The sequence below is a fragment of the Pomacea canaliculata genome, linkage group LG10, assembly GCF_003073045.1.
Source record: "Pomacea canaliculata isolate SZHN2017 linkage group LG10, ASM307304v1, whole genome shotgun sequence".
Taxonomy (NCBI): domain Eukaryota; kingdom Metazoa; phylum Mollusca; class Gastropoda; order Architaenioglossa; family Ampullariidae; genus Pomacea; species Pomacea canaliculata.
This window is the reverse complement of record NC_037599.1, coordinates 19233491-19250787: the sequence shown is the minus strand read 5'-3', so window position 1 is coordinate 19250787 and position 17297 is coordinate 19233491. Positions and strand designations below refer to the sequence as shown.

The following is a 17297-nucleotide window of genomic DNA, read 5'->3' as shown; positions in this document are numbered from 1 at the left end:
GCGCGCGTGAGTGGTGTGTGTATGTGTGTGTGCGCCTTCATGTTTTATGTTACCCGAGAATAATCTGCATTTCTTTCTCAAGCTTTCTGAATATACCATCGCTATTGTTATCAAGATCGTGGTCTAGTAACACTCATTTTCGTCTTAGCCATTCTAAATGACCGACTTGTTTATCCAGTTAACGAAAGAGGTGATGTCTAGAGATGATGATGATGGCATACTTATTGTGATGGTAATAAAGGAAGACATGTTTCAGACTATGTCACATTTTTTACATGTAGCGCGTGGTGGGGGCGTGGTATGGTGGAGGAAAGGTGGGGGGAGGGTTGTTGGTGTCTTGAATATTTGTGTGCTCCGCTTTCTTGCCTCCCGACCGTCCTTTCATTTTACGCTTCGCCAAGACTCCCAAAAGGCAGCTCGCTGTCCTTTCAAGTTCTTCTACACTGCTCCCTCCCCACAACACCACCACCGCCACCACTTTCTTTTACCAGTCCCTCCCCACTCCGGCCGGAAGGATGCGTATCCAAGACGACAGCGATCTACGACACTAACAGCAGTTAGCGCCTGTTTTTAGCGCACGTGCTATCACGTGTGTGGAGGGCTGACATCAGTATCGCCGGCGAAATAGACAGTGTCCACAGTGGCTGCGGCTTGATCATCCCCTGCAGCGGTCAGACAGTCGCAACTTCAGGGCTGGTGGTTTGGTCACTGATCGATGGCAGAAGTCTGTGCCTCCCATCCCCTTGTTCTGTGTCACCCCACCCCACCATCCCTTTGCTCGTCTGGCTTTGGCGAGAAACAAGATCTGATACAAGGGTTAGGAACGACAACCGCGTTTTTTCGCGCACGAACGACTATCCATGTGGCGCGACAGCTTGACTAACGATTGACACTTCGACAAAACTGACTTTTCGACTATGGTGACATTTCGACGGAAGTGATATGTCGATAAAATGACAGTTTGATAAAAGTCCCGAGTCGCAGGGCTCGCGAGTGCTCTCCCCTGTAGCAATAAATAGTTGGCGCATAAAATCAGCACCCAGCTGGTCGGTATTAAAAGCATTCAGATGTTTGAGTACAGTGGAACCTCGGTTAGCGAACGCCTCGGATAACGAATATTTCGGTTAACGAACAAAAATTTCGTTAAAAGTTTGTCTCGGATAGCGAACAAAATTTCGGATAACAAACAGCCACGTGAACCACACGTGACCGACCAGCATGTCATCATTCACGCTCGAGACACAGTTACGATCGGTCGTTCCTTATCTATGCGCATCCTTCTTATTTAGTGATTTTTGTGCTTTATTTTAATAAGATAATCCTCAGTCATGGCTCCAAAGAAGATTAAGACCAATTAATAGTAGTGATGTAATGACAAGGAAGCGGCCAACAAATCAATTGAAAAATGAAATGATTTCAAAGTATGAAGGTGGCATGCGTCTGTCGGATATGTGATGTCGTATTACCGAAGAGTTTTACAAAAAAGGCAGAAGGAACAGACACTGGACGAGTTTTTTTCTTTAACCTCAAAGCTACAGAAAAAGGAAGTCAGCCCCGATTTTATAATGTCACGTGTGCTCATGGAGGGGGAATCCAACAATAATTCCACCCCTTCCTCCCCACACCTGCTTCCAAACAAGTTTTCTGTTGTTTAAATGCTTTCGTTAATGTTTTTATGTTTATTTAACTCCATTTATATTGTATTATAACTGTTCTCATTAAAACAAATACCTATATATATATAGCCTGTAACTTTCAAATATTAGCGAGTCAACAGGGGCTGGGAACCAATTAAATATATTTCCTTTATTTCTTATGGAAAAAACTGTTTCGGATAACGAACATTTCGGATAACGAACAGCTTTCCAGAACGGATTAAGTTCGTTAACCGAGGTTCCACTGTATGTCTGTCACTGTAACACTGTTCCCAGTACCACGCACAACAATTTTCAACAGCCGATGTACTACAGTTTTCTATTTGATGGCATCCAGTTACTTTATCTCTAAATAAATCACACCTAACGCGATCAAATGCTTTCAGGACGTAAAAATATTTAGAAAATAAATAAAACTGCTGTGATAAAATTGATCAGGCCTGCAGCCAGGCTTTCGGCAGGCTAGGTTCACCGAATTCAACAGGAATCTTGTCCAAAGCAAATAGTTATTGCGTTAGACCGAAGCCCTTCAGGGGCCGTAATTATGGAGCGAGAGTAGGTCGTTTTCACGGGGCAAAACCGCGAACTCGAGGAAAAACGGTCTTGTTTCCGGAGTTATTAAGCGATGTTCAGACCCCTCGGACATGACTTCATGTTTCTCTGCCTCTTGGTGTCTTTGCCGCGGTTTGTAAGTACGACCTCACAGGCAAAGCACCTGTGGGGTCAGAACACCGCTTTATCATTTGTCCCTGAGTGCCCTTTGCTGCCCCAGGGCAGCGACTTACCCCACCGGGTACCGAGTATGTGAATATTTGGGCTTCAATCAACCCTGTCAAAGACTGTTGACTGCCAGTTATGACAGCAAGTGACTACAAGTGACTGTAGGTCTCCGGTGGGCAACTGTCACCAGCTGCACGTGCGGGCGTCAGCAGAAGGCTGGCATCACCAGCTTCTGCGGAAGACTGTAATCCTAATCTGGTGACACGGAGGGCGCATTGCCCCGCAGGGTCGGATGGCTTTGATTGCCACTTCCCGGGGAGGATTAAAGACGTTCTTTGATCTCGCCGACAAGGGCGCTAACTGGCGTCTCTAACGGCCTCTGGAATGGCACGAGAAGCATGTTTTGTGACACACGTGACTTGTGCGCTTGTGTGTGAAGGAAAGAAAGAAAAACAATGAGGAGGGAGGTTAGGTTTCAAAGGAGTAATGAGGGAAAAAAGCAAATGAAAGCTTTCATGTTCCCCATCCCGGCCCGCTTCTTGGAATTGCTGCAGAGGGACACAGACGTCTGGTGAACCAAGGGAGGGAGAGCAAGTCCACTGTGCACGGATTCTTTATGAGATCGTCTCGAAGATTACACAAAACGATGACATCGATGCACACGAAAGTGCATCGAATCGCCACCTTCCACCCTCAGTTTTTTCATTCATTCTTCGTTTCCCCTCTCCCCTTGTCGCAACCGTCGGTTGTCTGTCAGCTGCTTCAGCATTGACTCCCGTCATAGCTCCATCCACATCAGGCAGCTTTGAGCGGAGCCTGGAGTCATCCGGTCTGCCCCTTCCTTCAACCCTCGTCACGTGCCCCCAGACGCTGCTAGTCTCCTGGGGCCTGACTTTGAGCTCGGACAAGTCTCGCTTCACTGATTTTGCCCTCCCTTTTGCCCATCCATCCAACCAACTAAATTCTCTTTCCACCCCCCACCCTCCCACAGTTTCCTCATCCAAGTCTCGCTTCGTCTGCTAGTAGGGCTCCTCCTCTCCCAAAAGCGGGTACTAGACTTTTGCTGGGTGAGGAGGGGTGTGAACGAGGGTACCCTCGCTGCAGCCGCTTGCACAGAGTAGGCAATAGAGAGAGAGAGGGTCCTCAAAGATGACGACGGAGGCGATGAGCTAATCAAGCCAACGTCCGGCGTTCTCTCTTCCTCCCCCCCCCCCCCCCCCCCTCCATCCGCTCACCCACTACAAAAAAAAAAAAAGGCGTGCGACAAGAGGAGATCAGCCGCGTCGCACTGCCGACTTGCAGCCCCTGCGAGTCAATCGGGCGAGGCGCGGGTACAATGGCTGTCAGTCTCTCGACCAGCGCCTTCATCACACGTCCCATCCGCCGGCCCTTTCAACGGCGCGTCGCTTCATTTGCTTTGATCCACGTACAGTTCCGGCGGGCCCCCATCGATCGATCTGCTTTTAACGGCCGCCCGTCCTCGGACTACCCCCTCCCACCTCCGCTCTGCACCCACCTACCTCCCCTTCCCCATCCTTGCCTTCCACATACTCTCCTTCTAAGGGGGCCATCTTCTCTCCCCTCTCCGCCCCTCTTAGAGGAAGTCTAGTGCCTGTTGTGGAAGCGAAGTTTTGCCGCCGAGGTGAAAGAGTACCAAGGGGGTGGAATGTGAGGTGGTGGGGGTGGGGACAAACGGACGTCTGTTGGGACGAGATGGCATGGTCTCTGTCAGACGCTGTCATGGAAACACTCTTTTCACACTAATCATCGGCTTTTCCTTTTTGTTTTTTGTTTTTTCTCTAGACTTTGCGTTGTGTGTGTTTTTTAAAATAAGTTTTTAATCCTCTCCTCAATAAAATTCACCCTCTTTGTCAAATCTGACACACTTTTCATCAGAACCAATAAGCAGTAAGCAAGTCCTGTGTTTTCACCACCTACAAAATCTCTTTCCTTCCCACCTGCTGTTTAATATTTGTATTCCTAGTTGATTTAGGGTTAGGGTAGTCAAAGACTACTTTGTACGTTTGTGAGCGGAAAGGTGGATGAAAGATAAAATAAAATAAAATAAATTTTATTGTCTTTACAAGGCAGTCCAAGACAGAAAATTTTCTTTTGGTCACCATGACTACCCACATACAAACATAATATAAACATATATATATATACACACAAGCAACGCGCAGACATACACACCCACACACGACATTCAACACAAATGCTAACCTACACCCCTCCCCCATACATACACATGAAAGGTGCACTGAAACAAAATCTCATTTGTTCCATGTCCGTCTGTCAGACATACATAACTCCGGGAATACTCTCATTATACAGAACAAAGGAAGAAATGCACTCACGAGGTATATATGACACAGTGGAGGTGCAGTAAGGGTTAGTGCAATACACCATGCCTAGTCCCCCGATTGCCCTCCTACAGCGACCCAGACGACCAGTCAGTAATGTGAGCACCTGGCTGCCAACCTACCCTGTGTTTACCCTGAGTGCCGCTTACACCCCGGGTATCTTACCTTTCTTCGTAACAGGATTACATTCTTATGACAATGACAGTAGTCTTTATTCAGCGAGGATTGTGTCCACAACTGATACAGAATGCCAGTGAATTAAAAGCCGCAGAAACAGAGATGTGGAGCTTTTTGTAATTAGGTGCGCGAAAGATATGCGCACAAATTTTTCTTGTTCTGCACTTCCGGTTCAAGCATTGCTAGCATGGTGCACACCTTTTCTGCAGATTAAGTTTGCGGTTTGTCCTGATTATTTCTTTCAGTGAAGAGGAGCCATCTTTTTCCTAAATATTCTCAAATTCAGGAAAGTGGGAACAAACACTAATACAAGTGTTTGATGTGTGTTTGACAGCGGGCTACCCCTATGAGAGTAAAGCCGACTAAAATAAATTAAAAAAAATAAAATTAAAATCAAGAGCATTAAGCACATCTCGAAAGTGCAGTAAAATAAACTTTATCTACATAAACCATCAAGCAGTTCAGACAGACAACAGAAAAGCACCAGTATGTGTCGTCTGCTGATGTTCATTTTCTTTGTTGATACTTGACATTTTTAATCTAAGTACTGACATTGTAATTTTTTCTGTTATATTCATGTGTTTGAGTAATTCGGGCATAAAAATGGCGATTTCTGTAAAGGTAGGCCACGCCTGTTAAAATTACCGTTGGTCGAACAGTTAAGTGGATCTTAAAGACAGGTGGTAAAGATTCTTTCATCACGTGAGGAGGTCGTGGTTGATTTTCCATTTCTTAAGATGTTTGTACGGGACTGGTTACAATCGTTTTATTTGAGTAGTTCGACAGTTTGATAATGACAGGTGATAAAAAAGGTGTATGTCGTTATCTGCAACTGCATCATCACATGCAAACATGATAAATATATTTTGAGTTGATGTGTAACGTATTTTACCTGCCTCTTTAACGTATTTTTCTCATTAATCTAATTAACGAAGCATGGATATATTTCGGCGAATTGTTTAGGAAATTTTATTTTGTGTCAAGATTTTTTGACTTGAAAACTTGGCTAACTCTGGAGTCGAAAGTGCGACGCATTTGGTACAACTGCTGTACAATTACAAAAATCATTTCAACATTTTAAAATCTCTAGTAACTTTATTTTTTAAGAATAATAATAATAATTGGGAATTTATAAAGCGCAACTTTTGCGTCTTCACAATATTTTCGTTTGGTCTACTTAGAAAATTCACTAGAAACAAAGCTTGGCTTTTGAAACTGACTGAGGTTACATGAGGTTTGCTAACAATATTTCGCTGACAGTTCATGTCTTTGTAAATACAGACATTTTTCAGATGCTACACTCGTTTAGCCAAGAGCTCACATATATATATTTCTAATACTGAACTTCAAGATCTGTTTCTTGCCTTTCAGTTCATTGAAACCTTTGTTAGTAATAAGTAATTGTGTGTGTTTGGGGGTGGGGTTGGGAGTATTTCCAATTTCTTCTTAGCCTTTCGTGAACTACGCCCGCTACATGTGGGCCGCCTACATTTAATATAGTCACCATAACTAAACGGAATTTAAGTCCTAGTTATTTATTTAAGATTTAAAGATTGTGAAAAATATAAGGCTAGGAGTTGATTATAAAGAGTTGTTTTGACTTGATAGAGCTGCAACTGAGAAGGGGTCTTTGTCTTCAGTGTTATAATACTAACTTAGATCATTGTACCTTGAATGTCAACAGCAAACAGAAAGAGCAGTTCTTGTTCATCCCTGTTACAATATGGACATCTGAAGTATATATTAGAAATACTTTTACAACACTTCTCTAATTTATTACCGCTCATTTCAACTTTATGGAAAACGTAGAGGCTGCCCCAAACATATGGAAGGAGCTTCTTAAAATTAAAATAAAATGTATTTAAGGTCACTTATTTTATTTTCTAAGTCGTGCAGTTTCATTCGTGTGTATTTGTTAATCATAACAAAACAAACTTCTGTAGACCCATCTATCTTCTTATCAGGAGGGAAAAACAGACGATGTCGATAATCTTGGTATCGTTTGAATTGCATTTGTTTGAATTTTTATTTTTTCAGAACAAAGAAAACGCTGTGCGCTGGATGGTCAGACACCTTGTTGTCCAGTGTGTGGGCTGACCCTGAGGTCAGGGGAGCTGGAGGCACATCTGTCCATGGAGATAGACAAGCTGGAGCGCATCTGCAGGTAAGAAAACCTTTAAAGCGGAAAAACTTCTTGCATTTTATTATTATCTACCTTCTGATCTGCTATCTGCTAAGGACTTCGCACACTTTTCTTATCTCGAACTGTCGCATATCCAAGTAAACATGTTTTGCAACAAAAGCGAGGTGTACGTTTGTTGCTATGGTCAGCCCATACTTCCCGCTCTCTCGAGTTCATTGTCGGTTGAGGGGGATGATTGAAAAAATGTGTATTTTTAAAAAATATATATTATGGAACTTCTCGTACTACACGGTTCCAGCACATTTCTGCAGAATACTTTCCAGGTATTAAAGTAAAAGACGAAGGATGAAATCTTTGGCGGCACTTGACTTCTCTAGTAAACTCTCACACTTCAATCTACACACTCATGGGGTTATAGTTAGTAGTATCTCCAGCCAGCACATATGAATTATTATATCTACAATCAAAAATATATAAATGTAATTTTGCTTCTGCCCAAAGAGAGATTAAATTCAGATGGTGTTTCTTCTGCAAGCTTGACACACATAGTAAGAAAGTACAAACAAAGAAGCGACCCCCCTTATTTTATTTTCCATCTCGTCTTTTAAACGATTGTCTACTGTCTCTTGCAGAATTATACAATCATGTAACTGGAATGATTTGTGGATTAGAATCGAAAGCTTGTATGGAGTCTACATAGACACCCTAACTCAGCGTGAATGAACTTTTCGTAGTGGTAGATCATGTGTTAATAATATCTTAAAAGTGTGTCGACACCTGATAGTTCTCCAGATGAAAAAAAAAATGGTTGCTTGCATTTGTTCTCACTCTGTTCGTCTGGTGCTTTCATTAATTAATTAATCAGTCCTTAATTTGTATAGCGAAGCAGTTGAATAGACAATGCATAGGAAGTTCTTTACATGTCCAAAGAATCGCGTATGCATATTGTCATCATTTGTACGATTTCTTTCTCTCATGATGATGATGAGGAGGAGGAGGAGGATTTTGTGCGTTCATTAGTTCGCTCGTCACTGCTCTGTCTTCGTGTTGCGTTGTTCCACTTCCTTTATTTTTCCAAGCGAGTTCCTTGATGGAAAATGTACAGCTGCGATTGTTCTTGTTTTGACGGTTGGTTGCTGCCCCCGTGTTGAGTTTTAAATATTTAAATATTTTGGACAGGCGATGTAAAGTGCCGGGTTTTAATGTCAACGCAATTGTTTCGGGCTTTAACAGTGACTGTTCACACTACGGGCGTGCCAGGATTCGAATGTTCACTCGTGCATGACAATCGCCTTTTGAGGTAGAGTACCTAAACATCGGTTATGCTGTCAGTCATCGACTTATGGTCGGCACCCGGCAGGCTTATTTATTTCTGTCTTTCCCCGTGTAGTAAAAGCTAACATGCTTTATGTTTGTGTCTGCTTCCAGCGATTCTTAGACAGCAATCCCCTTGACCCTTGTGACTCCAGACGGTGAGAGTTGTCTGCCGGCGTGGCTGAAAGCTGGCCGCCGTTAAACGTAGCGAGAAATCGCGGAGAAAGAGTTGTCTAATGTGTGTCACGTGATATGCCTTCTTCCTGCTGTGTGCGGTGAGAGGACTGCAGAAGCTTCGCGGGACAAGAGGGCTGACGGCAATCAAAATCCCTGGCGAAGTCAATTAGGCCATTTACATACTGCCCCCCGAGAACAATGCAGACTCATAATTTTGCTGGATAGTTTTCAAGAGAAGGCGACTAGGCCCATTGACGACCATTTCCGGTCTGGGCCCGGCCATGTTTGTGCAAACAGCTGTCGCATGGAGTGAGAGGTGGTCAAGACCTTTTTCACTAGCACCAAGGACGGGTGACTCGGTGTTGCCAGGTCCAGGGCGGTTCTGTTTAAAACAAAACACAGAGAGAGAGATCTTTCATTGCCCGCGGGACCTTGGAGGGCTCTCTGGCTTCAGCTACAGTGAGTGATAAAATGAGGAGAAGTGGGTATCATGGGCGACCTTATTAAATTTTGCACACATTGTTATCGTTGTTCAGCCATCTGCTAACGTCTGGTGCTGGTGTCTGCGGCCGTAAAGGGAAGGGAGTGGTTAGAGGACTCTGGGAGTTGTGGAGCAGTTGGCAGCGAGTTTTATCTTGCGAGGGGTCTGCGAGCCCCTTCGGTTCCCGTGCATCCCGCAAACGGACAGAAATCTGGTCCCATCATCGTCACTGGGGTAGCAATGACGGGGAGCGGGGGGTGTGCATTGTCGGAAATGAGGCGAGCTTCCGAGAGTTCACTTTCAGATAAAGATTAGAAAATAAACGGGTGGCGGGAGGGAGGCCTCCCCACCCCCGTTGATGGCACTGCCCTTTTGTTGGCCGGGGCGTGAATTTGGTGATTGTCATCGGTCCAGTCCGGGATTTGGCGGGACTTGTGTACCCGGCGTGCCCTGCGCCCGGCCATGGCGGAAATGCTGATTGATATGCGTATTAATGAGAGATTTAATTCTTGGGCGGCAAGGCAGGGAGGTGGGTGCTCTGGCGTTGACACTCAAGCGTGAATCACAGCCCGTGACGAACAGCACCAGAAAATCAGAAAGGTCGACACGAAGAACAACTGGATTATATGGCCGTCAATTGGAAGGTCAAGAGAAAGAGCAAGTTGTGCCCCTTGGATGTCGGGGAGGATGACACGAAGGAAGGAGCGGGTGACAGAGAAGAGAGAAGGAGGGGATGAGGTGGGAAGGAGTTTGCAGAGTGCTTGAGTGTGGCGAGGGGGCGCTTTGGACTGTCTCAAATGGTTCCTGCTTTAGGTCAGTACGACTCTGACCTAGACACCGTCTGGTCTGTCCCCAGTCTTTGGCTTGCAAATGGGAAAAGTGGAATGGCCTTCAGTATCCACTGAGATTACATTTTCTTTCCCGAGTTTATTTGTTTCATTGGATGCATCAGCTTCAGTGATCGGTCCATTGGGAAAAATGAGTGTGGGGACTTAAGAAATAAACGACTTCGACTTTGTAGATCGCTTGACAAACGGAGGCTTGATGTTATGTTTCTAGGTGTTCTTGTGATATTTAAATTTCTTAGTCAAATATAATCATTTTTTGTGCGCCTGATGTAACTTTTCTTTTTTTTTTTTTTTTTTTTTTTTTAAGTTTTACCTTCTTTAAGAAAAGGGTTGTTTTTACGGAATATTAAGGAATGATTATGAGATATTGGTGAGAAGCATTGTTCTGTTGTCCACCGTGAATCGCCGACTTTAAAAGAAACTCTTAGATCATGTTTCAAAAAAACCTTCAAGAAAGATGTGTTTATATAATAATGACTGGAGCTTGCTCATATTGAAAGTACTAAGCACGGAACAACATAATTAGTACAAGATTGCCAAAAAAGTCGTCTAACCTATCAATGAGGTTAAGGTACAAAAGCCAGTCAAATTACCAACAATTGTCTAGACATGGTACATGATGACAAATATATTTGTTAGTGCGTGCAAACCGCATTATTTTGCAGTCATTTTAACTTTTTTTTAAAGTTTCGAATTTGCTGAAATGTTTTTTGTTTTGTTTTGTTATTTTAATTACGCGCCTAAATTCAAGACGCGATTAAGTAAACAGAAAAATGAAGTCCAGAGATTTCGGTCTCAATGAAAGGAAAGAAATTGCCAGAGTAGGGTTGGTAAACATATTTTAAGCAATAAAACAAACAGGACACGAGAAGATCAAGCTGGGCAATGAAGTTGATGGACTTCCGTCGGAATGTTTTGAGTCTGAAGTTTGGTTTCTTTCAAGCTGTCCACATCATCGCAGCCATCGCTCTCCCTCCTCCCTTCACTATTTACCGAACATGGTCACACCTTTGACTTTACACGGATAGACTTGATTACTGCTCTCACTGGCTGCACCCTGCCTTTCTGACAACGTAAAGATACCCGTGTACGTTTCTTGCTCTTTTTTTTTTTTGAACCTTTTTCCTGTGCTTGATGATGTTTGGAGAGCATGGAGATGTTATTCACCCAAATTTGTGTTAATAAATTTAGCAGACAAACATAGGTCGGTGACCGTTGACAGTGAAGCTAAAGCTGCTACAAGGGCGTGGACGGGCTCAGTGGCTGGACGCATGCGTGTGCTGCTGCTGCTGCTGCTGCTGCTGTCGTGCAGACGGCTACGCATGGCTGGGCCGTTAAGGAGCTGCTAGTCGCTTTGAAGAAGCAGCCACCTTCTGTCGGCTTCCTCTGTTCTGGAGATGAATAGCTCGATTTCCCGTGTGGCCTGCCCAGTTGCTGTCCTATTCATCAACAGTTGCGTTCATCAAGCTGCTAATAGGAGGCAAAAAAAAAACCCTGAAAGTAGCTTAGGGGTAGAGGTTAGGTAGGGTTAGACCTCGGATGTCGGCAGATTTTTCTTTTGCTGTAGAGGTCCGTGTGTTTGTACCACTGCCTTCCTAAAGATAGGAAATTTAGCAAGCTTCACGGACAGCCACATTTAGTATTTACTGGTACTACCCTGTTATTCTGTGCTAATGGCGCCGAGTTTCCCGGATGTGAAATTTGCTGACTGCAGACAACCCAGCAACATCAGGGCACATCCCCGATATCCAGTGGAGATGCTCGTGTACTTTTCTGATTTTTACTATTTAACGCACAGTTATAACATTTTATTGACAGCAATGAGTAATATTCCTTTGTAATTAATAGCATAGTCCAATTATAAAAATTAACAACTACGTGCGATTTACTGTGAGAAAGTGCTTCCCCGGATACACTTCACTGTAGCAAAACATCACAGTTTTCTATCTCTGGTGTTAGAATGAAAATAGTCTATTGAGCGACAAGAGATAGGTTCATAAAAACTACTCTATTTGTATTTTTAGAATTTTTTCCACCCGTCCTTTTACTCACAAGACCCTTGTTTTTGTGTATAAGCGTTTGTGCTCTGTGACTTGTTCTTGCACCTTCTCTCGTTATCTATTCCTCCCCTCTGTTAAAAGCCTTTTTTTTTTTTAGGTGATATTCATCGTCTCCTAAGTATAGTTAAAATAGTATTACTTTATTTAAATATATATTTGTATATTTCATAGACGTGGCACTAATTTGTTGAATTTATTCTTATATTCGTTAACATTATTCACACTGGAAACATTGTGCGCGCCGTTTTCTCCAAATTATTCTTCGTTGTCAAACGTTTGCCAACTCGTTTGGAGAGTCGATCAAAAATCGGTTTTTTACTTGACCATCCATAGAAACGAATAAACCAGTTTGTGCAACGAAGATACTTTTAAAAACATTTACTAGGAAGATATATGTATCGTGTTTCATGGAAGTCTTTTGTGACTAGAGGCAGTTGGATGAATGGGCGGCCCGCTGGATCCTCACACAAACGTCACATGTCGTATTTAGCGATTCTTTTTGTAGAAACATTTTTGATCCAATTAAAGTTTTTTTTATAGAAATGAACCTACTCTTTGGATTCTCAGAAATGGCCGCTGAAAATTGAGTCATCTAAAGGGGAAGAGGGAGGGACGAGCATCCAGCAGTGAAATGATCGTGTGTTTCGTTCATAAACACTCGACATCAACATAAACACAACTGCAAAAATAATGTAGTAGGCGAGGAGATGCCAAATTTTATTTCAATACTATTATCACAGTGATAATTATGCTGTGTTAAAGTTTGAAAATAGATGATTTCTGGGTATCGCCGCTTGACCACAGCAGATGGCGCTAGCGGCCAGTGCCTGTACCCGTTTATAGATGATGACATCACAAGGGTGTCAACGTTCTTGACTTCGCGTGTTTCCACAGCGTCTGTGCTAAAGGCTTAATCCGACAAATATAATGAAGTTTCCATTTTTTTTTTGAAAAAACATGACGGTTACAAAAAGCCTTATCACTGCTTGCAGTCCTTGCGCCGGTGAAGACTCTCCTCGCATGTCTATGACTTCGCTACATCTACCACATAACGGCATTCGAACACGATCGTTATTGCTCATCGAATCGGGCCAGGAGGCGCGAAAAAGACCAGGATTACTGCTGCGGCGACGCAAGAAAAAAAAAAAAAAAAAGAAAAGAGTGCCAGCTCGCTGGTGGTTTGTCCCCACCACCGCCACAACCACCACCGCCACTACCACCAGGAGCAGCACGACGACCAGCGTTGGCGACAAAGGCAAATCAAGATAGAGCTGTGAATGATTGTGGCAGTTTGCGCGCATCCTGCTACAATTTAGGTCGAGACAGAAGCGGTAATTGCTTGCTTGTGGGCGCGAGAGCTGTCTGAGCGAGCCGGCGCGCCCGTCCACATCCATTTGCGAAATGAAAGAGTAACCAGATTTAGGTTTGGGCCGCCGAGATCCCGCGCTTCATTCGTCTCGTCAACCTCCGCGTTAGCGTTGTCACCCACTTCCTGCCCGCCGCGCAGCCCAGTGGGCAGGCCGGGGGTAGAGTGGATTAATCGTAATTGTGTTAGTGCGGTGTTATTGTGAGAAATTGCCACTAATTTCTGGTTACCGCTCTAATCATCTCCTCCCTAGAGATGATCTTACTCCGCGTGCGAGCCGTGTAGCAGGGGAGTGCCGTGTTGCTAGCAGAATCTCACCATTTTTTTTTTTTTTCCTAAAGGGGTTGGGGGTATTTTTATTTTTAGGACTAAAGTTGTATTAGCCTGAAATCAGTCGCAGGACAATACTGGAGATCGTTGGAGGGGAACGCCACTCTCTCGTTCTCATTCTGTTTCCATGTCGTTAACTGTTAACATGTTCTCCTCATCCTTCTTTTCTTTCACTCCCTTGTCGCTATAAGGGAAGTAGTCACCACATAGTGTCTTTGGTGTCACCCTCTCGTAATGAAATAAATAAAAAGAAGGAGAAAGCGTTCGTGGGTTTTTTTTTTCTGTAAGGGAAGTAATCGAGACAGGGGAAGCAAACATATTTCATAATAATTTGAGTTGTTGCTGACTGCTCTTGGAAAATGGCACCGCAATCTTGTAAAGGGAGCTTTTTGTCTTTAAGTGATTGGCACATTCTTTTCAGTTTGTTTTACCAATCCCTGGTTCCTTTCTTGAGGACCCACGCTACTTGCTACAAATTCAAAATCGCATGGGATTAAATTAAGATTAACAGTCTGTATACTTGTTCTTTCTTTCTTTTGTTTGCTTTGGTTTTTTCCCCTTGTTACTAATTCTCTCACGCTGGTTTACTATTATTATTAATAAATCGTCTTGCCATGATATTCGCTAGAATTTCTCTGATCGAATTGACTTCCCTGTTGCCTTTACAATTACACGCAATTGGCTTATGTTTTGTTTTAAAAACAAAACGCTTTTCTTTTATTCCTTTTCAGATCGCTTTGGCAACAGTAAGTCTGTATTTTGTTTTCACTATTGTTCTAAAAACATAGTTTTATTGAGCTATTTTTGTCCCGCGCCCTTTCTTTTCCACTGACTTTCTCTTTTCCTATTTCACACCTCACCTCCCACACCCGGTCCTAGTTTTTCATCATATTTTATCATGGGCAACGGGCATGGACCGGTCCGTTAATCAGAAATAGACAAGCAAATCCTCTTCTGTCTCTGGAGTCTGAGCCTGGGAGGAAATGAGGGTGTGGCGGCTCTCGTTTGAACTTATCATAGCACTGAGTGCTGTTCCCTGCCTTGTCTTGCTGCATTCCTCTTTATATCCAGCGACTCTTTATTTGTCATTTCTTCTCCCTATTCTTTCCTTGCTCTCGACCTTCGCCCACTCGGCTCTTCTCTGTGTGTGTGTGTCGGGGAGAAGAGTGATGGGTTAGTTTGAGGAAAATGCTTCTACCCACGGCGATGTCTGCCCCAACAATCGTTTTAACCATTACACCACTGGGCGACCCTATTGATGCAGGTTAGATATGAGAGGGCGAGATGTACTCGGAAAGACGTACACAAAATGGTTGCTAAAACATACAGGCAAAAACAAACAAACAAACAAACAAACAAACAAACTCCTCGATTTATTTCCCCTCGTATTTTCAGCCGTAACAGTCTTGAAAGACTGTAATAGATTTTGTCCGTCTGACTGTTTGGCCTTCTTTCGTCTTCTCTTTCACTTTTTGTTTGTTTGTTTATTTGTACATTATTGCATCAGATTGCATGACATCTACACTTTGTAGGTTCCTATTTAGCCTTATGATCCGAGATGACTGTTTAAACACTTGTCCGGGAAATAGCGTCAACTATGAAAAAAAATAAAAACTGGTGTTTGTTCGTCTTCTTAGATACTTTCCTTTTTTTTTTTTACCTGTCTGTCCGTCTGTTTGCTCATATTTATGTATATCTCATATTCTCGTCCTGCTTTTGTTTATTTGACGGATGCAGTTTAGCGTTTGCTCGGTGTTGAGGAGCCTAAAAGCCAGTTTTCATTATTTTGCAGAGGTGGGCGCAAATCGCGAGACTCAACACCACAGGGGCGGAAGGTAAAGAATGTTTTAAGTGTTGTTTGAATTGATTACTTATCTAGAGAATATCAATAAGTAATGTCGCATGTAACAGATATTTTTTAGTTTTTAGTTTTAGAGTAAGAAGTGAATCCAAACCGAGGCTGTCTAGGTGGTGTGAGATTATGTGGTGCATAGAAAATAGATAAGGGGATGGGAAAGAATTATATGTTCTTGTAAAGATAAAAGAATATTTTTGATAGTCTGTCTTCATTAGGCGAATTATAATCAGAATTATATCGAGCCAAACGTCCAATTACTGTTAATAAAAAAAAAAGAGGGTTGAAGGAAACTTAAAAGCTTCACAGTAGTAAAACAGGTTTACGCATATTACCTCGTTTTATTCATTTGAAAATGACAATAATTTATTTTATAATATTTACACTAGTGTTTCTTTAGTTATACTAATTTGAAAGAGATAATTATTTGTTCTGCAATACATAAAGAGTGTTAGACGAGAGATTCTTTCTGTCACTGTCACTCGCTGTCTGGCCACTGGGGACATTGGCGGTGAGATAATCTGGCGGTGGAGGAGAGTAGGAAGAGAAGAGGAGTAATATTCGATAATCACATCATCTGCCTGCAGCTTGAAGACGATTTAACACAATAAACATTCCATGAACAAGACTTTCTGATCTTTTTCCCGACTTACGTGTCTGCACGTGGATCAGTAGCAGCGGCTCGCGATGTACACATGTTCATAAAACGCAATTTAAAATCGACCGTTATATTGTTTGAAATAAACGAATTAAAAAAATTATATAAACATAAACGCGACTTGCTAAATTTCGAGCTTCAGCATCTGTTGATTGCTTTATGATTGTCTACCGTTTCTTCTGGTAGTTGCCGCGTAGGTTCGTACCCTCCTTCATGTTTGTAACCACACACGATTTCTGTAACACATCGGCACTAAGATCGAGCTGACAGAGATAATGTTGTAGAAGAATGTGGACGTTAGCCTGTAACAGTACAGGTGCAAAAAGTTCAAATGATTCAAAACGGACTCCAAAGGCTTCGTCCTGAGAAAGAACAGGCGGAATTTGTATGGCAGCGGTGAATCGACAACTAACGCGAAGTAGAAAGAAAAGCCCATGGCGGGAAGCGATGGTGCCGAAAAAATGAAATGGACTATGAAAACTGCCGAAGTGTGGTCATTGTAAGAAAAGTATTTTCACTGGACGGTAGGTTTCACGTTCCACTCGGTCTTTCTGGAAACGCGTGTATAGTCCCGTCACGTGACGACCACTGCGCAAGGTCGGCGGGCATGCGCAGATGTTAACGACACCATTGCTTAACACCAAGAGCTACCCAAACCTTCCAACCGTCCCTTTCTCCGATTCTATGTCGAAACTTGCCGGGTTCCGCAAAGTGTCAGTGCAGTGTTAGCATAATTAATGACCAACCGCCAGCAACCCGCACGAACACCCAACAGGTGTCGGCCCGAGTTTCTCGAGCCCTAACGGGGGCCCGACCCGACGCCAGACCCTTGACAAGAGCGCGAAACCCTCCGTGGAACTCAATTTTCCAGCACCGGAACACGATACACGCAGACCTGATGGCACGGCGGGGGTTACATGGAAGGGAGGAGAACCGTGGCAGATCGAAGACAAACGCTGGTTTTGTTTCGGCCGCTAGGTGGTCCAGTGCCGCGCCAGTGGCCCGGGTAGCTGCCAGCGGATCAAGGGGCTGGTCGGGTGCTAAAGAGCTAATCCCAGGGGCTTAGCTGGGGCTCTTCTCTACGCCAGATCGTGTGGTCGGCAGGATTAGAGGGTCCAGGGGTACGCAAACATGGACACAAAAGGGGCAC

The 17297-nt window shown here is 43.5% G+C and overlaps 1 protein-coding gene across 1 annotated transcript in view; it reads left to right on the top strand.

The window, feature by feature from the left end:
• LOC112574072 (E3 ubiquitin-protein ligase Rnf220-like) overlaps positions 1–17297 on the top strand; it is a 39291-nt gene that overhangs the window by 12819 nt on the left and 9175 nt on the right. Inside the window, 2 exon segments of the mRNA XM_025254907.1 lie at positions 6953–7079; positions 15427–15469. Of these exon segments, the coding sequence (XP_025110692.1) occupies positions 6953–7079; positions 15427–15469 (170 nt within the window).